This window comes from Gavia stellata, chromosome 8 (assembly GCF_030936135.1).
Source record: "Gavia stellata isolate bGavSte3 chromosome 8, bGavSte3.hap2, whole genome shotgun sequence".
Taxonomy (NCBI): domain Eukaryota; kingdom Metazoa; phylum Chordata; class Aves; order Gaviiformes; family Gaviidae; genus Gavia; species Gavia stellata.
In genome coordinates this window covers 38116552-38137487 of record NC_082601.1, presented here as the reverse complement: position 1 = coordinate 38137487, position 20936 = coordinate 38116552, and the positions used below count along the sequence as shown (strand labels likewise).

The 20936-nt window shown below is 37.1% G+C and overlaps 1 protein-coding gene across 2 annotated transcripts in view; it reads right to left on the bottom strand.

Moving 5' to 3' along the window:
- The window catches only part of NCKAP1 (NCK associated protein 1), a 62055-nt gene continuing 41119 nt past the window's right edge, over positions 1–20936 (bottom strand). For both annotated transcript variants that reach the window (XM_059820137.1, XM_059820136.1), the window contains 11 exons: positions 20543–20761; positions 20069–20199; positions 19570–19667; positions 15204–15297; positions 14406–14488; positions 13846–13926; positions 10214–10307; positions 8486–8602; positions 4551–4660; positions 1884–1973; positions 1–1066 (listed from right to left, as the gene is read on the bottom strand). In XM_059820137.1, coding sequence (XP_059676120.1) covers positions 950–1066; positions 1884–1973; positions 4551–4660; positions 8486–8602; positions 10214–10307; positions 13846–13926; positions 14406–14488; positions 15204–15297; positions 19570–19667; positions 20069–20199; positions 20543–20761 — 1234 coding nt within the window. In that variant the 3' untranslated portion in view covers positions 1–949. The remainder of the gene's footprint in view (positions 1067–1883; positions 1974–4550; positions 4661–8485; positions 8603–10213; positions 10308–13845; positions 13927–14405; positions 14489–15203; positions 15298–19569; positions 19668–20068; positions 20200–20542; positions 20762–20936) is intronic.

Genomic DNA, 20936 nt, shown 5'->3' with positions numbered 1-20936 from the left:
TAAAAGCTCTAAGGATTGATATTTAATGAACTGTGAGATGTAAATCAATGCACAACAGCACAGTTTAAGCTTAAAATACTAGGATAACATTTATATTAAAAATAATTCACCTACAGATAATACAGTCTAGTGTTTATTGTATGTTATGGAAGGTACACTTGAATTTCAAAAATTTAAAACATATAAAAAGTGGTTAAGGGCTAACATTTTATCAACATGTGATAAATGTGTAAGAATGTTTATTATACAGCAGGGTACAATGGTAGTGTTAATGCCAACAGGGCACCACAGAAGTTAGTTTAAAAAAAATTTCCACTATGCTTTATACAAACAACACCACTTGCTGTTGTTTAAGAGTATCGGGAGAGGATCGCTGTCTGAAGGATAAGCAGTCCTATAACATTTTTAATGTTAGATAGTGTCATAGTACGTAGATTGGTGAATGTTTCAAAATAAAACTAGAAATGCTGTAATTACTTCACAGAAATGCACATCCAATATTTGTTTTCAATAAGAACAATAGGTACAAGATTATAACTCTCCCTATATGAAATAATTTACACACCGATGAAAGCTACACTATCTAAAATAATCACTAAATACATTTTTCTTCTGGGAAATAAACAAGCAATTTTTGTTTTGCATGATCAATATCAAAAAACATATAGCAGAAGTAGTATTTTTTAAACATAACTGATGCTCTAAAGTAAAAAAAAAAAAAAGAAATGAGAAAAAAGATTTTCCATGAATGTGCAACCTAAAATCAACCAAGCTTATATTGTAGTACAACCATATTAAGAAACCACTGATCAGAAATACAACTTTATGGAAAAAGTTTATAATCCACAAAACTGTTCATCAGGCCATAAAGTAAAATAGCTCCACAGTTTACAGATAAAACTGAGGCCACATAGATGCGTGCTATGTCTTATCTCCAGTAAGTAGATACTTAGGCAGAGGATGTGACACTTTGTTTGTAGACAGCATGGTATGCATTTCTCAGCAAGACGTAAGGGAAACAAGACTCCAAGAGATCCATTGTCAGGAATGGAGACTCCTGCACAATCTGAAAAATACCAGAAACACAAGGTTTTGCAGAACACCTACTGCCGGCTGCTGCTAATCTATTTCATGGAGATACTTCTGGTCTGCACCACAACACCACTCTCACATTTCATAGCAAAAAGAAATAGTACAAAGTTTAAACGCTGGGGAGAAACACACTGCTATAAACTCACCACTTCTCAAAGCTAGTCATTTAGCTTTCCTATATATAGAGTCATATAGCGCTCCCGACACTTCCAAAAGATACACAACACTGAAAGGAAAACCTCTGAGCAGAGAGGATTTTCTCCCACACACTCTCAACAGTGCTTCTTTAATGTGAAATTTCATTTTAACATCGTGTGTACTAAATGAAAATGATCTGAACAATCACAGAATCACTACGGTTGGAAAAGACCTGTAAGATCATCAAGTCCAACCATCAACTAACACCACCATGCCCACTAAACCATGTCCACACGTTCCTTGAACACCTCCAGTGATGGTGACTCCACCACCTCCCTGGGCAGCCTGTTCCAATGCTTCACCACTCTCTCAGTAAAGAAATTTTTCCTAATATCCAGTCTAAACTTCCCCTGGCACAACTTGAGGAAACGTGATACAATGTTCTAGGCAATGAAGTACCACGGTAAAAATGTTTGCATGTGTTGGGGGAATGAAAAAAATTAATTCCTGACATTAGAATACCAGGAAGAATGACATAAAAATTTATTTCCACTAGTTCATGAGCCACAACACCCAAAACCCCCTTGTTGAACGATGCAATGCAGAGCCTATTCCTTAAGTTAGTAACACAAATAAAACAGACAAATGCTTACCATGTCTAGTAGTAGGTAAACAGATTCTCTGTTCCTTGTAGTAGTTTTGTCTGTCTCCTGGCCAATCTTCAGTAGACTAGACGATGCAAGCTACGTAAAATGAGTATTTCAAAGCAATAAGTAAAACAATGCATTGATAGGCTTTGGCTATTTCGTTACAAACATACAAAACCTTTCTAAAGGAATCAATATCCCAGCCAACAGACACGGTGTTGTACTAACAACTACAAAGGAAACTAACTAATCCTGAACACACAAACCATCACTGGACTTCGGTCTCAGTGAGCCATTTTTGTTTATTTCTGGTAGTGTTTAATAAGTGATATGTGCTATTTTTTAATTAAAAAGTGAATTAATTTATTGCAAAGGACTTCTGGTTGTCATCATTGGTTGACCATTATAAAGTCTACTGAAATTAATGACAGAACTTCCATGGGATCAAGACCTCACTTTCTCTGTCCTTCCCAAAACGCATATAAACTTACTGCATTTTGGTAAGACTTAAAGTGATTGGAGTTTTTACTGTTTTAAGTTATACCCATTTTGCAACAGAAGGACAAATTAAGTTTTACTTCCTAAACTATATTTTTAATTGAAGAAATGTCATCCTAAAGGTAGATGAGTAATATTTTAACAAGACCATGAGCAACCCCACAATACTAGTTTTAAAAGATATCCTAGAAACTTAAAACACGTACTTAGGTATTTACAAGCTCAGGATGACAGAATACAGTAAAATACTGAATTTGCAGATGCATTGATAACTCCTGTTTTCATCCATTACAGACATTTGAAAAAAACTCTTTTCAACTTTCAGATGTACTACCACCATTTACGCCCTCACACCAAGCAATGGCAATGTGCCTAAACCACACGTTTACCAGAAACAGATTTTAACTTAAAATGCTAATGTTAAAATCTAAATCAAGATTCCTCTTGAACAAATTCTGCCCTTAATCAATTTGTAATACAAAGTGAATGTGCGTACTTCAAAATAATGTTAGCACAGACTCATCAGTATTAAATAATCCAGTAAGTTTTTTTACATATTTAATTAACTTGGACAGGGAAGCAGATCATCCCCACCAGTACATTTTCTTCTCAAGAGAAATGGTTTTTTTTCAGCCTAACAGTAAGTGATATATAAAAGGTGTTAGAAAAGAAAGATTAACAAAATAGCTGAACCATCAAGTCATGGTCTGTGCAGTAAAAGCAGCGGTCTGAAACCAGTTCGTAAACACTGAAAAAATGCAAACCTCATACCAAAAGTGTTTTTATCACATGAAACTATACTGGTTTCCTTCACTTGTCAAATGTATGCAACTTGACACAACCATTTCTCTTTCATCTTTTACAGCCAGCAGTTGCATTAGACAAGGTCAATGGCCAAAGGTTTTTTCTGTTTTACAAAATGCAATGAATTTCCAGAAGTGAAAGATCCTTTTAAGAAAAAAAAGAAAAATTGTTTCTGTAGACGTCTAGTTACAGGAAGTTACCATTATCCCACCCCCATAAGTGTGTAAGGCACCTAAAATAAGCGGGGGAGGGGATATTTTTTCACATTTCAAGGCCAAACAGCAAGAATCAAGAATCACTCAAAATCAGTAGTAATTTTTAGAAATTTAAGTGAAGCTGCTGTTTTAGCCTTTAGTTTCTCTTCATGTATTGGCTAATTAAGAGCCACTTGAAAAATTCTGTTTCTAGTCAAGCAGCACACCAAAACGTATTTCAAATGCACCACCACCACCTAAGAACTTTTGATTTTTTCCTAAGCAACACTAAGGATTTCAGAAGCTTTGATCTTCAACCTACTCCAAAGCATAAAAATCCCTTCTTCCCAAATATCCCTGTAACATACCGCTATTACACAGTTACTGTGTTTAAGGACAGACGTTTCAAAAGGTACGACTCTGTCTGCTAGACAGAATCTGCACATTTCTTTGTCCAGTCATGGGTGACACAATGTAAGAGATGATATGTGCTAAAATATTAAGGATTATACTGAAAAAAAATTATGACGCTTGTACTGATTTGGTACTGTTACTTTCCAACATCACACACAGCTGACTATTGCTAAAGGACTACTACTAAATTTAATCTACATATAGACTTGTATTAACAGCATGCTTTTCTCTCTTGTGCACCAAAACCAGATTTATATGAAATCAATTGCATTGCATTCCAAATTAATATTACATTTTCTACCTGAATTTGAAAATACTTCCTGAAGTCAATAGATATTTTTCCTGTTAAGATACGAATTTTAACCTATTGCTAGACTTTAAAAAGTAACTTAGCCACACCTGATTTTCTCCTAATCAAGATCAACACTGTATTATACAATAGCTTCAGTTTCTCTGCAGTCTATAACTACAGGAAAATAAGTAACATTACAAGCATTATGAAGCAATATTACAATTCGAATAAATGTCGGTTCATCAATACTCATCCATACTAACATAAATGTTTATAGTATGCCCTTGCGATTAGGATTGCTCATGGCTTATTGCCACTGTAAAAGGTAACACTTGCAATGACAAACATATTGATAATTTAATGACAGCACTGCGCAAGCTAGACTACGTATCACACGGATTGAGGGGCATTAGGGGATGAGAGTTCCTCTCTTTTTAGAGGGGCTAGCTCTAGAAATGAAGTTATACATACGGCCAAAAATTCTTTAAGACGATCTTCAATGCTTCCCTTGTGGATGGTAAATAAAGCTGCAGCAATCTGGTTGATAGCTTTTGCCAAGCAATGGATGTTGTTGCAATGCCCTAAACAAAAACATACACAAATTACCTCAGCCTCGTGTTTGAAAATAACAGTATTCTTTGGAAAAATATCACCAAAGAGTACATAGACTCGTCACAATGAAAGATCGACTTTTAGCATCTTACACAATGGCAAAGTACTCTTTCACACTGAACTTGGTATCAGGAAAGCCACCAGAAGTACAGATCTCCCTTCTCAATGCCGTCAGAACAACCTGACAAAGATCCCTGTGGCTTTTAGAAGTAACGAAAAAGAATATACTGGAAGTTTATCCGGCTTCTGCAAAACTCGAGAGTATTACCACTTGACTAGGCTAAAAAGATCCGTGCAAGTAGGATTTTTTCAAGCTAACTGGCTGGTTTTCTCCCCTCTCTGTAAATGAACAAGTCGTCATGCCTAGACAGCATTCACCCAAGAGATCTACAGGGACTCAAGAACAAAACTGCCAAATTACTGATGTACATCTTGCCCAAAATTCACCCAGGCTTCAGAGGCCTGGAAGGTGATTAAATGACACCAGTTTTCGAAGAGATCAGAAGAACTGCTCCTCAGTAAGCCTGGTTACCTCTTCTAGGCAAATTCAAATTAAGTCAAATCTACCACTTCAAAACAAAATTAATAGCCACCTGGGCAACTATCTTAGGGAAGCGCTAGCATATGAAAAGGAGGGGGTCTCTGAAGGAGTTAACAAGCATTCAAGTATGTGAACACTGCTGATTCTCAGCAATTCTTTTTGACCATTGCTGAGCACTGAGCTCATTTTTTCATTCAGTCATCTACGATAACTCCAAGATCATGCTTGAATAGTGAGGTCAGCTAGACCCCATCACTCCACATAATTATTTTTTTTCCCCATGCATATCACCATTGTTACTTAAAAAAGAATTTTATCTGCTATTTTATTACCCAATTTGCTCAGCGTCCTATCTATCTGCAGCTCTTCACTCCTCTAACACCCTCAACAACTTCACATGATATGAAAATTTTCTCACCTCACTCTTCACCCCCGCTTCCGGGTGGTCTATGAACATGCTGACTAGCAGGTCCCAGTGAAGATCCCCGGGGATCTCCACCAGCAGACCCCCCGGAGCTGATACTCCTACTCCGTCTCCTATTTTTTAATTAAATATTGCTGCATGAATATGCTAGTCCAAAAAAAGAACAGATCACTTCCCTTGAACATCAGTCAAGAACATCTGTTCTGCTTAATTCTGCTGACTTAAGTTTATATTTGTTTTCGAAATGGCTTGATTTTTTGAAAGGACTTCATTTTTATGTCTCAGACTGTAGAAAAAGCATCAGCAGGGAACTCAACCGACGAATTGTCTTCCAACCTGCAACAGGTTTCAAGTATTTAGAAAAGGCTGCATCTTTTGCAGACTCGTATTCTATTCTAGCCTCTAGACAACAAATTAGTCCTCTAGCCTGATATTTGACTAGCCGTTCAGATTTCTTACTGGGAACAAAAGTAAAGGTCTGTAAGAGTCTGAGCCTTTATCTGGAGCTAGTGGAAGAAACAGGCTTGATCTTGAAGTAGGCAGAGAGAATGCAGACATTGCTAAAGCTGTCCAAGAACTGCCTGTATTTGGGAGGTATGTCTTGCCAGATTAGAAAGCTGAAACTCCTTCAAAACTGTGACTTGTTGATGGATAAATTCAGGATTTGTCCAGGGAATTTACTTCATAAAAAGCAGCATTTATTAAGTTCTCATTCTGGAAATAGCATTTATATTAAGTGTCTAAAGCCAGATGTTCTACAATAAGGGCAGAATACAGGAAAAAGTAATATTATGCAAGGAAGGCAGGACTGACAAGGTCTATTCTGTTTATTCAGTTATTTTTGTAGTGTGAACGTATTTTATATATTCCTTTTGCCAAACTCTTTTCCTCTCAATAAAAAAGAGCCCACTCAGTAAAGAATTACATAATACAGAGGCCACATCTCATAAAATCAGTAGCAACTCCTAATACGGGCTTATTTGAGTTCTAGATGTAAATTCTCTCCAGTCAGAGTTTTATGAGATCTCATTAACTGTACTCACAAAGAAGCCACTTTGAAACAGGCTTTGCCCGACTTCATGTTAAGAGTTACTGAATGCAAATGAAATCACAGAAGCTGGAATATTGAAGCTACGTGATATAAAAGAGGCAGAAGATAAGAATTATCTGTTGTTTCAGCCTGCTAAGAACCTGAGGACTAAGAGGGTCCTTGGAAGAGAGGGAGTTTGCAGAAGGGAAACCTGCATGAGCTCTAACCTGCTGGAGAACCTCTAGCTAGCCTGACTCACGTTCTTAGAAAGAAATTTGCAGAGGGACGAATGTGAAAATATAATCACCATTAAAAAACTTTTAGTACTGTCCCCCTGGTATGTAGTGTAAGTTTTGAGACTCTACGGTAGGTAAGATGCTTTCAAAGGAGAAACCGGTAGCAGAAAGTGCTTCCAGAGGATTTTTTACGAAACTATAAACAAATAATATTTAAGAGATGCGGTCTTAAACACACATAAGCGAGTTCATTTGGTTCATTCGGACTGAGTCAATAGAACTTGCTTCTTTAACAAGGAAGTTTCTACCCATGCCCCTCACCCATCGCATTTGATATTCCCTGCTCTTGCCTATATTCTGAGACTTCCATCCAGCCATCATGACTTTGAAAAAGCTTGCAAAAAGCAGTAGAAGTACTATGAGAATGCAGACAACATGAAACAACTCTGCAGGCTACAGATTGTTCTCCCTATTCAACAGAAAAAGTTGTTAACTTGAAAATTTGTAACTTTTCAAATCAATGTTCAAGTTCTACTACATCAGAGATTTATCCAACTTTTTCACAATTGGCAAAAGGCTACACTATCTGTTTAAAATGAAACAACAGTTAACAAATCCCTAATCTCTCAAAACTGAAGAAAACATTAATTAACCCCACTTAAAACAACAATCTCGTGTCTCTCAAAAAATATGATTTACACACTACTAAGTGATACAGAAGGCTTTCAGAATTTTTGGTGTTTTCCTGGTATTTTAAATTTTCAGAAGTCAGTTTAGACAGTCTTTGTGAGTTAAATTTTGACCAGATGAAAAATAATGCAACTTCTAAAAAATAGAAAAAACATGCTGTACCCAGTAAATGGATGCAGAATAAACATGGTCTTTTATGTAAGCCATGCTACACATCACAAAGGAAATAGCTTGAACAGCTGAAAGGTGACTTTTGTATGTATTGGAACAGTTTTGTCAGGTTTTTTTTTTCCAACTTAATTTTGTCTCAAAGAGAACTTTTTTAGTGGATTACATGCGAAGAATTTCCTTGAGGCAAAGATTTTTATATTTTTTTTTAAATAAGAAAGTTGAACTACTGCATAGGATATAATTCTGTTCACAGCTTACACCTTCCAAATTCCGTTTTCAAAATTTTATGCTTAGTAATATGAACAGCATATTACATATAGAAAAGACACCTTGTATGAGTGGCCCAAAGCCAACGTAAAGATTACTAAAACGTCTATGCTATTACATAGTAAGTCTCACACTAATTAATGTAGCATGTATGCTTTAGCAATTGCACATATTAGGACGAGATTGCCCCCTACAGTATCTGAACTGCCCTTATGTAGAAGACTCATTTTTTATACAAAGTTCTCTCAAACAAGAGTGAAGTAAATGCTTTAAAGTAACTTTCAGAAGAACCTTCCTGGATTAGGGCTAACTGATTTTAAAATTTTGTTCACTACAAAATGTAAGTAACCATTTAAAGCAAAAGTATTCAAGAAACTACCAGGACTATTACGAAAAAAGCATTCACAGCAAATAATTTAGCTGACTCTACATTACCTTCAATGGCGGGGCTATACTGAGACATCACATTACTAGCCAAAGTTGGCAAGGAGACTGCCACGAAGACCATGAGAAGACAAGCAATTTTATATTCTTCTTCTGGACTAATGTTTTCTAAAAACAAAAGCAAAGTTCTTTAATTAAAGATATCATCTTAAAATATTTCCTTTCAATTGCAGGTGTTTGAGAATATAAAATGTTTGCCCAAACTGGAATTTAAACCCAACAACAATAAACTTGATGTTTGTATTGTGAAAGGAAGAATATTACATCAGTCTTGCCAAAAGACACAGGGTGGAGCTTCAAAGTGTCCAGTTTGTTATCTACAAGAACTAAGGCAAGCTGCTGCCACCCCATCACTTCTAACCATTTATTTACTAAAACTTTAATATGCTGTGCAGAACAGTATTTTTACATGCTGGTGTACATCCAGTTATTGCTCTGAGGCGAGGAGAGCTTCTCTTGTGCTCTCCCTTTGGTAAGCGAGCAGAAGGTGATATGCACTCACCTCAATTCACACTAAAACATTGCGTTTTCAAAAACAGCAGCATCACCACACATTAGCGTAAGATTAGTTTAAAAAAAAGTCAACAGTTGGTGAAATACACTACTTACATCTGTGCAAACTGAATTACTAAAAGCAAAATACTTCAAACTGCAAAGGTAAGAATCAAAATACAAGATCCTAACCAATCACAAAAATATACAGAAATTCCCTGTCTTATTCACCCAGCTTAAACATTTCACAGCTACACCACAATGAAAATAATCTATTTAAAATGACATTTCAGATACTAGCTATCTTCCAAAGATATACCTACGTATATTATACATATAATTTATATAAAACAAATACACTTTTTTTTTTACGGTATAAAGAAATTGTGCTTGACACAAGTTTGAATATTAATATGTCCCTTGGAATTAGCTGTATTTTCCCCTCCCAAAATAACTACTATTAAAGCAAGAAAAACCAACTTAGGTAGCATTTAAAATAGTCACAATCTGATTACAACATTAACTATCCATTACACACAGGCAAAAAAAAGCAATAAAGTGCTCAGTAAGGTAGGGGAAAAAAAAGCTGAAGACTGTCAAAAAGCACTTAAAGAGTCTTAATTCATGCCTTTGAACCTGCCAGAGTAAACAAAACTGAAAAGCTTAGACAGTGGTGCTTTAAAGCGAGTAAGAGGAAGCACTATACATGTTAGAACATTAACATGTTTATTTTGCCATGTTTTCCCTTGTAAGCTCCATGTTAACACTTATATTACACACCAGTAACACAATGTTGTGAAATTCGTGAAGCGCTTCAGCTGGCATTTCAACTCCTAATGCCTACTTAGATGACAAAGATTTGTTACAGATCTGTACAACAGAACCGATCCTGTCCAGAGTTGTTCACAATAGAGTCCTATTTTCATTGTCCTTAAATTACAGCAATTTTCACCATTAGCTATTAAAGTCCAACATCTACTCATTATCCTTTGCTAGGGCAACAAGTTAATTCCTATGTGGTCTAAAAGATTCTCAAGCTAACACATCAGTAGGCACAAATAATTCATGTTCTTACGCCATTTATGAAGTTCAAAGGGATACAAAGGACCCAAGATACAAGTCTCCTCCTAGCCCTTTAAACACTTCCATGCCTGGGTGTATTTATTTTTTTGCTCCCCCTACTTTTTTTTTTTTTACGCTTATATTTTTTAAGTTGTAACTTCTTACCCGATTTTTGGGAAGACAGTGCTACAACCAAGGCAGGATCAATCTCACAAGGCAATCCAGCAGCTGATGACAGTTCATATACATTCATTGCCACCTGAGGACCAGAAGAAAGGTAATTACAAAAAAGGCAACATTGAATGCTTTTTCTGTAAACGTGATGAAGCACAGTTTTGCTGTCATGTTTAAAATGTACATGTTAGTCTGAGGCACTAAGGAATTTCACAGACTTGGCTAAAACAAGATAAAGAGACTCTCGATTTTTGTTTGTTTCTAACCCCCATTGAACAGCTGGGTCAGTACTTTGTGTGCTAAATTATAATTTCTTTTTGTCAAGCCAAACAAAGCTTGCAGATTTTTCTACATTACCTCCAAAGCAAACAGCCCGACTTCCAATTAGCTGTTTCTACATCATTCTTTACTGTTCCAAAGAAACTAACAGATTTTCTCTACCAGATCTAAAGTGTCAGCTAATATCTGCAAATACAGCATTTTTAGACAAAAGCCAAAAGTCACAATCTGGTGACATATTAGAGTAAGGCAGAAAAGAAATCTTACAACAGTCATATTTGATACAGATTCAGTGTCCAGTGATTCCAAGTGCCAAGAATTAGACTCTAAGTGGCCCTAACACTTGGAGGAACTAAGAACGTCTTGAAATGTATTCCACTTTCCAGCCTGTCCCAGGCTGTATCTTTTATTGCCATTAACAAACTTTCAAAACAGCTCTCTTTCCCCAGTTTACATTTTGGACAAAGTATCTGAAGCTGTAATTCAGACGAATCTCTGCAAAAGCAGGTTTATACCAAACACAAAAGACTACAGGAAATGCTAGCAATGTGTCTTTCTGCCGTTACTATTTGAGAAGTTTTACGCTTTGCCCATAAATTCGCACATATAGTTGGTCAACTGCACATAGGGGATATTGTGCAGATTATCCTTATTTGTGTGCTCCAGCCTGGCTACCCTAGAGCAGGTTCTGATAGGAAAAGCATACAATTTTGTTCACACAGTGCTGTGCTGTCAGCAGGACATACGATATTAGCCTCAGTACAGTCCTGCATTAAGAGAATTACAGAGCATCTGGATGGGAGCTGGTTCACAACAAAGTGGTTAAGGTTCAACAGTGGAACAAATGCAAGCCTGTTTCTAAAAGCCTGTATAGACATCCCAACACTTTATTATCAAAAAAGTAACCAAATAAAAGGAGAACAAATCCCCATTTTGCCAGTCACCCCAAATCATAAGTTTCAGGGATACTAAAATAAAAATAACGTTTCATAACAAGTATGTATTTCATCAACAGCTTTAAAGCTTCTTATGCTTTGCTTGGTAAATTCAGTACACAGGAAATTACTATGTTGTTATGTCCTAAAATATGCCCAGTTGGACAATTATCCCAACCCGTTGTACAAAGCCTTGTGAAGATCTGTCTGTTGACATGCTTTCATTTAAGAAGAAGTAGTCTGCCTTATTGTCCCAGAAGAAGCCTTTGTTGCCTACAATTGCACCGCTGTATGTCACAAGGCCAGGAGAAAGCTCAGACAATGAGCTGCTGATTGTCCATGAGGCTTAATTGTTAGCAGGCTCATAGCACAGTTCTGGCCCTTCCAACAAGCTGTTTTCAAGACAAAGCTCTGGCAGAGTTGCGGGGTAGCACATGCCAGAGTTCCCAGTACTCCCAGTAGGCATTATGGACAAGACTACCCAGGTTTGGCTCCTTCTCCATGCACAGTCCTCCAACATTATCCAGGCAAGCTATGTACTCTCCAACAAGCCTACATGGCATCATGCCACACCATAAAACGTGACATCTACGGCTGGTATAATGCGAACACCAGCGTGGTTGACTGTACCACAGCCCTTAGAATTTATTTCAGACACTTTGAACTAGAAAAAAAACCACACACAAAATAGGTATATTTAAGAATCACAGTGGAACTACAGCAGGCCCAGAGAAGGCCAAAAGCCAAATGTTACGTGAAGCAGAGGCAACTAGGTAGTGCTACGTGGCATGAGCCAGAGAACAAGCCTCAGCACGGTTTTATTTAGCGGTAGCTTTTTTTGTCATCCAGTTATTCCCGTGACTTCAAATTACTCCAGTGACTTTCAGAAGTAGCAAGTACTATGCTTTATTGTACCTGCTGACACAAACGAGTTCAGTGATGTCTTTAGAGATCCACTGAGATGTTTAAAATGATCTGTTATCATCAGCTTAAAAATATCAATGGTAAAATACCATCTTCAATGATTACTGTTGCAGCCTTCATCCTACCCTATTTTTCAGGACCCCTTTGATGCCAGAGGCTGTAAGATACTTTCTGAAACAATCAGGCAAAGTAAGCAGTGAACTTCCCTTCTCATCTCCCTCCTGCATGCTGATTCCTCAAGTTCAATAATGGAACAAGATGCTTTGTTGATCAATGATTTTCTCTGTTAACTATAGGTGAGAATTTTAGAAAGGCTCTTCTTGAGAAATGCAAAAGCAACTTGCATCGTTTCGATATAATTTTTATCATGAGCCACTATCCTTGAAGGTAATTTTCCATAGCATTTTCACAGAATTCCTCTATTGTGGTATGAATTTCAATGTTTTCTGGGACATCACAGCTGGGTTTATCAGCATTGCAAGTTTCAGAGAGCATGTGATTATATTTTGGAGTGAAATAGCATATGTGTGAAATTTCAGTAGCTTATCATGTATTTCATGCAACCTCTGACTCATTTTCAGACACACTGCTAAACTGTGTCTTCTGAAATCATGAGGCCCACCATAATGGACTCTTTAAAAGTACATTACAAGAAGAGTTCAAAGGAGAAGGACTTCTTTTAGTCTAGTGACTCTTCATACACAACAGAACTTAAGTTTCTTTCCTCAAGAGTAAATGGCAAAATGTAAACTTCAAGTTCAGAAATAACAACGTATTCTGGCCCTCAAAACCCATACTTTGCTCAAGAGCAGATTTCTAAAAAATGGTTTCTGTAAAAGTGAAGAGTTGTGCAATGCATATCCCCACTACACATTCTCTGCAAATCAAATTGCTGCAATACTATTAAAAAGCTTGCACACCTTCACAGGCTCCAAGCTGCAATGAGAATTAAAAACCCAGCTAGGCTACAGCTACTGTGCATGCGTGTCCAGAAGCCACATGATGTACCAACAAGGGTTTTTGGACAGAAACATACTACCATTCAGAAGCAAGGCACCTTATTTAAGCTGCTAACTTTTTTCCAAGCATTTCAGACAGTGGGTTCACCAGAATTTTCAAATAAGGTCAAAATCAGACTTGTAGCTATTAATGCTTAGAGCTCCAACCATGTACACAGAGTCCTTGAAACATTTAGTTTTACCAGTTATACTGCTCACACAATGAAGCAGCTCAGTATTCTTCCCTTCATTGCTTAGTCGTGTTTAAACACTTGATAAATTTTGTTCTTTTTGCTTATCCTATCAGTTGTTCGGGTTTTTTTTTTCCCCCAGAACATTAGGAGGCTGCAGATGCACAGCTACTTAGCTCTTTGGAAAAAAAGAGTGTTGTTTCTGGATTTTTCACAATAAGCATGAAAGTCTTGCCCCTTACATATTTTCAGTAAGCTCCAAAAATGACTCCATCACCCTTTGGGCCAAACATTACCTTCATGTCAGTCTCTCTTGGAATGTGATCTTTAAAGTCCTCGATGGAACTTACAAGGAAAGGAATGTGGTAGGATAAGACCTAAGAGAGATAAACACATGCAAAATGAGAAAAAATACTTCCCATATTAGTGATCAATTAGACACTACCATTATTTTACTGGACTTATTTTTTTTAAAATTAGTTTTTATTTTATGCATATGAATTTGTTTGCAGTTTTAAGACATTAAAGCCTAACGCACTCAAAATGAAGCTGTTTGCAAACATGAAAGCTTTTTAAAATGTACTAAACACAGAAAACATTGAGGCATGCTCAAATTAAAACCTGTATGTTTTAATGTAACATTTCTCTGAACAGTACTCAAAAAGCAGATCCTCCCCCTCCCCCCCCCCCCCCAACTTGCAATTCAAAGTTCAGTTATGACTGAGCATTGCCATTTTACCCACATGCCAACCTTTGAAGAGGTAGCATTTCTAAATAGGGAAGCTTCAAAGACCTTATAATTCCATTAAATTAAATACAATGAAAATTATTCAGAAGATACTCAGTTATTTCTTACATCTCTAAGTGCTTCCTGTGCCAACGACCGAAAAGACAAGATAACACCAATAATCGTCATTCTCTTCAAAACACTGTCAACAGCTGAAGAGAAACAAGAACAATGGTGAACATGTTGATTTTTACAAGTTCAATTCTTCAAAAAAAAAAAAAAGAGAAAGAAAACATTTAACAAAATACTGAAAAAGGCAAGGTACTGAAACAATGGCATTCCTTAAAAAAGCCAAAATAAACAGTGCTTAAGCAGGTTTTTATAGCTGAGCTGACAATGGGATTTTCAGTAGAAGACATATCCTGTTAACCACTTCATGGAATGAACCCCATTACACACAGCTGACAATACTGGATGCTAACACTAATTCTGTGTTTTCCTGAGGCCAAAAATGTCTCTTCATAATAATTATTTTTGTTAAAAACAATTACATGTAAAAATCCTTCCAAAGAATGCAATAATTTACACAGTGATGGAATCAAATCAGAGATATGTGTCAAAAGAGCCTATGTTTTCTATTCTCTGGCTACGCACCTGGTTGTTATAGCTATGTGTTATCATCCCTGAAAAGAAAAGATGCTCAAAGCTTATCACTAGTATAATGCCTGTCCACTAATTCACACTGAAATCTCATTTTGTCTGTACATGAAAAGACCGGAAAATTTTGAAAAGGTGCATCACTTTATATGAGCTCACATACATTTTGCTGCTTCTGTATACTTCCAGTGAAATTAATTTTTCTCATTCTCTTTACAAAGATAAAAACCATAATTGTGTATGTTTAGTAGGACCTTGCTAGTTACCCACATGATAATCTTTTGAAGAGCGCTGCCATCTGGTCTGGCTTGTCGAAGCTGGTCCTCATTTGTGTTAGAACTTCAACGTTCTCCACCACAAGTTTCTAAGAAGAAGCAAGGATTTAGGTCAGCTATAGATTTCAGTATGTTAACAGGATAAATGCATGGTTTAGGATATTTCAGTCTGGCAGGAGAGGCAACTAAACTCATGGAATACAGATGTAGACACTGTGGTCTTAATGGGACTGCAGTATCAGTATTATCGTCAGGCCCTACTCTCCACACAAAAGCAAGCTCTGAATCAAAAAGCAGAGTATTAGATAGCCCTTGGAACATGATTTTTATATTCAGCAATGTGTACAACTTCTTAAAACAAGGGAATGAAACTCAATAAAACCAGACAATAGCTCCTCACGCTATTCAGCTTTTTATAAGAAAAGTATACATATATCAATAAAAATGCAGATCCACAAAGCAATCCATTCTTCTGGGTTGCTCCTTCCACTAGTTATCCTGTCAGGATTCGAAATTTCATGTTGGTAAAATTGAAAAATGGAATGAAGAGTGTAAAAGTCAGATTGTTAAATCTTGGTGCCGTTTACGTGAAGTTTTCTTGTATTATAATATAAAATAAAGACATTCAAGTCCCAACACCTTAGCCTGAAACAGTTAAACTCAAGTGCAGTATTTTTCATGTCAGTTTGACCAAAAAACAAGACAATGTGTGTCTGTTTCTAATTTGTAACAGCTCTCATACATGCAACTTGTAGCATTAGGGTAAATGTAATAACTTTCCTGAAATCATTCTCCAAATATGTATCAGATCTAAATTACAGAGATTGCATAATCACATCTCTAAAATGTCAGATCCAAAAAGGTTTTCTTGCGAGCTGAGGAACTTACATTGTGCCAAGTAGTATTTTTAAACACTCTTCAAGCAAGAAATAGGTACTTTACTCTTACAAAAAGTATTTTTGCAGTTTGAATGCTAAGTACCCAATTTCAGAAATGGAAAATATGATTATCTCTCTTCAGGTAGAGGACAACCAGCAGCTAAGAAAATTTAGGTCTCTTGTGTGCTTCTGAACAACTTCCTTTCTTTTAAAGAAGGCTTAATTTAGTGCTTTGTACACTAAACAACATCAAGGTAGAAAAGAACTGAAAGATGGAGGAAGAAAACAAAGATATCTTGGATTGGGGGTGGTCTTCCAAAGTGATTATTAGTAGTTTTATTCTTCAAACGGATGCATTCCAATCCCCCTTATTTATCAGGAGCAATGAGGAGAGAGCAGGAAAAACTACTATTCATCAAACTTGTAGGCCATTGTAAGCCTGGAATGTAATTTATCATATAAAATCCAAGAAGAGACATACCTGAAGGAACCTACTGCTAAGGATCTGAGAACACTCCACCTTTGATAGCTCTGCTAACTGCTTTAATGTTTTCGTAGAATCATAAAATCACTTAAGTTGGAAAAGACCTTTAAGATCATCAAGTCCAACTGTGAACCTAACCCTGCTAAGTCCACCACTAAACCATGTCCCTAAGCGCCTCATCCCCACGTCTTTTAAGTACCTCCAGGGACAGTGACTCAACCACCTCCCTGGGCAGCCTGTTCCAGTGTCTGACAACCCTTTCAGGGAAGAAGGTTTTTTTATTTTACTTTGCTTTGCTTAATTACAACCCATGCTGAAAGCAGGGCAAAAGATAGCAACTAGCAACCAGGGAAATTAAATTTCAGAATAAATCTTCCTGTGACCACAGGAGGAGAAAAAAACAACACAACTTAGACTATAATGCTGCTCTGAAATAAATGGTGGTCTGTGCTTTCTCCCACCCGGTCAAGCAACCTGTGCAAAGCAGGTATGTCCAACAGCTCAGACCTCTCAGACTCAATTACACTGTGTCATGGTCGTGCTATTTCCATGACCTCAAGTCTATCCATAACCCACTCAGTCTTCTCACTTTCATTCTTATCTTCAGTGAGAAGCAAGGAAAGAAATAAGCTATACAAGATGTAGCAAACTAACCACCTCCAAGACCCTGTGCACATGTGCATGCACATAGACAAGACATACTGCTATGCTGAAAGCCAAAGCAAGACTGGTTTGCACTGAAATCAAGATGGGCAATTTTAAACCAACCGACGTATCAGAACTTGGCAGTTGTGTGAGATTTTAATTTAAATCCCTCAAAGCTCTCCAGAACGCAAGATTGAAGGCAATAGCCCACGCGCATTGTTACTGAGTCAAGCTTTCAGCTTTACAAAAAATAACCAGCATATTAGTTCAAGATTTAAAAGGAACAGGCCGGAATACCGTTCAAATAAATGAGGCAAACTTCCCCTCCTCACCCCCGTCTTAAACTTCAGATATAAACCCAACACCTGGTCCCACTGCGGGAAGCAAAGCAAGCATGTCGAACCCTACTCTTAATAAATTCCCCATTCTATCCCTCTTGTTGCTTCCTTCCCCCAAACACAGATGTTTCTCAGTGCTCTCTTGCTAAGCCAACTGCATGTCAGCCAAAGAGATGAACATTTTATTACTTTATCTTTTCCCTCTAAATATGTGGTCACGTGCATGTGGACCTACATTATGTTCTGCTTATCCTTAGCAATATCAGAAAACAACAAATGTCAGAGACCATTTAAAGTTGCTTTTTAAAAAAAAAAAACACAGAGCTACACTATCAATTGTGCTGATTTTGAGGAAGTATGACAACTCCACAGTAAGCAGAGAAAGAGAGCGGCAACCAACAAACATCTGCCCAATTATTATTCAAGGAGCGTGTGGATATGGCATTGTGGGATGTGGCTTGATGGACATGGTGCTGTGTGGTGTGGGTGGGTTGTTTTGGTGTGGGTTGTGGTGTGTTTTGTGGTTTGTGGGTGGTTTTTTTTTTTTGGGTTTTTTTTTGGGTTTTTTTTTTTTAATGGTTGGACTTGATGATCTTACAGGTCTTTTCCAACCTTAGTGATTCTGTGATTCGATGGCTTTGTGTTTCAGGTGAAACGTGACAGATGCCACTTAGCGCATAGCCAGGAGTTACATAATCTAACCGTAAAATTGTAGCATTCTCACCTGGAAGTCTCATTCTAAAACTCAAAAATTGGAATGGGCATAAGGAATCAACTACCCCGTCTGGCTGGTTGCTCAGGTCGGGGCTGCTGCATGTTCTTGCGGCAGCTGGGAAAGCATGAGCCGCCCCTCTCCTTAAGCTGTGACATTGAATAAGAGGCTTCAAACCTTTTAGGGCATCATACATCCTAGCAACTCAGCAGCACCAAAATTCACAGTGTCTACAGGGAAAACAAGATCTTCAAAATTGTAACTTGGGATATACTAAGAACACACACTTTTAAAGGCCTGGTATGCTAATAACGATAAATTGTTGTTGAGGGGAAAAAATGAAAGTTCCTTAGACCTCTTAAGTATTCACGTGCATTTTTAAAAACACAGCACGCATGAACAGTTACAAAAAAATCCTTATTGTAATTAGTGGTTAAATAAATTGAAGATGATGAGCTGTTAACAACAACTTGGAATTAAATTTGGAAATGACACTAAAAGGGTAAGTCATATGAAAAGCAAATATATGCCAATTAGTGGCATTTCAATAGTATGACTATCCCAGGAAAGTAGTATGTTATTAAATTTGTTAAATCCTCCTTCCAGAAAGAGTTAATTACATAGGCCCCAAGTGCTTCCCCTGTCATTGTTTGTTCTTTTGAACATACACACAACTAGCTTCCTTGAGATGCCCGTATTTCCAACTTTTTCCATGGCACCAACTTTACTGTTTGTTTGTGTTGCTGTAGGTATCAGACTCATGTATCAGAATACAGACATTTGTAACTGTTCAGCCAAAGGGCAAACCTGTCTAAAACCAAGGAAAACTAACACAGGAAAAAGACCTGAAGTCTCCCATCCATGTAAACTGAACAATAGATGCTAACACACATGGTGAAGAAACTAAGTCCTTACAGCTAACTAAGATACATTTGAGAGTTTCATGCTAAGTTTTGAGAGTCAACTGACTTGGGTAAGCACTTCGCAAGCACCTGGAGGTCTTGAAAAACAGTTCTCCCATTGATGATACAAAGAGACTTGACTCTTAACTTAGGGTGTCTAACATAGAAATCACCAGAGCCTGCATAAAGTCCTGCCCATTGAGCTGTTGAAGAACATGGGATATGCACATACTTACATGTGCAAATGTACTACAAAATAAGAGTACAATTCACAGCTTTGTCAGTTTGCTTGATGCAGTCATTTCAAAAAGACAGCATGCAGAAGCATAGCTATTAAATACCCTAAAGGAAGCTTGAACAGAAAACAACCCGCCTTCCCACCCACCCGTTTCCCAAGGTTACCTTAAGCTCAGCAACCTGTGAAGAAATGTGCCACATCAGACTTTCACTTAGGAACTTCATGCCATATGGTCCCAGAAGTTCAGAAAGGGCTCTCATTTCTGAGAAATAAAACAAACTGTTCTACTTCAAACATTCCTTCTTCAGTTATTTGATGCCCATCATGTATCTAGCAACAGCATTTTAATCACAAAAATATTTTATCACAAAATAGAATTTTAGATACGAGAACTTGTACGGTAATAGAACCAAAGCAGCAGACACGAACACATCATACGCCTATCTCTGTAGCTTAAATGCAACAACCTTGCTTTGACCAAAAATAGGAAAAGTGAGCTCTCTCAAGGCATACAGGCAGCATGAATAAAAAGTACTTAAAACACTACTGAAGGTTAACAAATGCTGTCTGTAATAGAACACTCAAAGAGTTGCTGTTATTCCAATTACTCAAGTGTATGATAACTATCCCTCACAAACATTCAGTAGAAACATCAAAGTTTACCTGATATGTCAGAGTACTCCTCAGCATTAAATGTCAATTCATTTTCTGTAGGCAAATTCACAAATGCCTTCATGGCTGGAAAATAGGCTATGTGACCATTGCTGACTTGCCGTAGCAAAGTTTCCAAATACCTTATCAGAAAGGGAAAAAGTTTTAGATGAAAAGACACATGTTCATAGATACTCTGTACAGATGAAGTATACTTGTGTGACAAGGGCCAGCAAAGACTACAGACTGAAGTTTTACTTTCATAGTTCAACGGGTATCTGTATCTTACCCTACATCTCCCCCCTATAAAAAGTGAATCCCACAACAGGCAAACTTTAAAGTGCTTTTAACAGGTACTGGGAGAAGTAAACTTGTGAAGTTGGAAATTTTCTTAAATTTCAAACAACTCCACTTCTCCAATTTCAGATTTATAATTAAATAATACAAAAAAACCCCCTTGTAACAAGTGTTCCTATAATTACTTACCAATTTGTGTACAGACTGGTAATGGTTGGCTCACCATGACTATCTAAATGCTGGGTTTGCTGAAGCAGAACATTGTTAAATACTCGTGTAATGTCGATCTGTACATAATTTTCTATTGACTGGAGGACTGTCATGTAGGCTCTTACACTGGTTAACAGCTCTGAAGGCTTTGCAATCTCTTGAGTTGCTTGATTATACATAGTCATTCCAACAATTGACCTTTTAGAAACAAAAAAATTGGAAAGAAATAAATTGCATTTATTAGTAAAATTAAACAGAGACAAAGATGCAGCTGATGATTTTATATTCAAAGCTTTTCTCTGAACACTTTTCCATCCTGCAAGTATAAAACTAATCAATGAATATACTACACCAGCACTTTTAAAAATAGTTC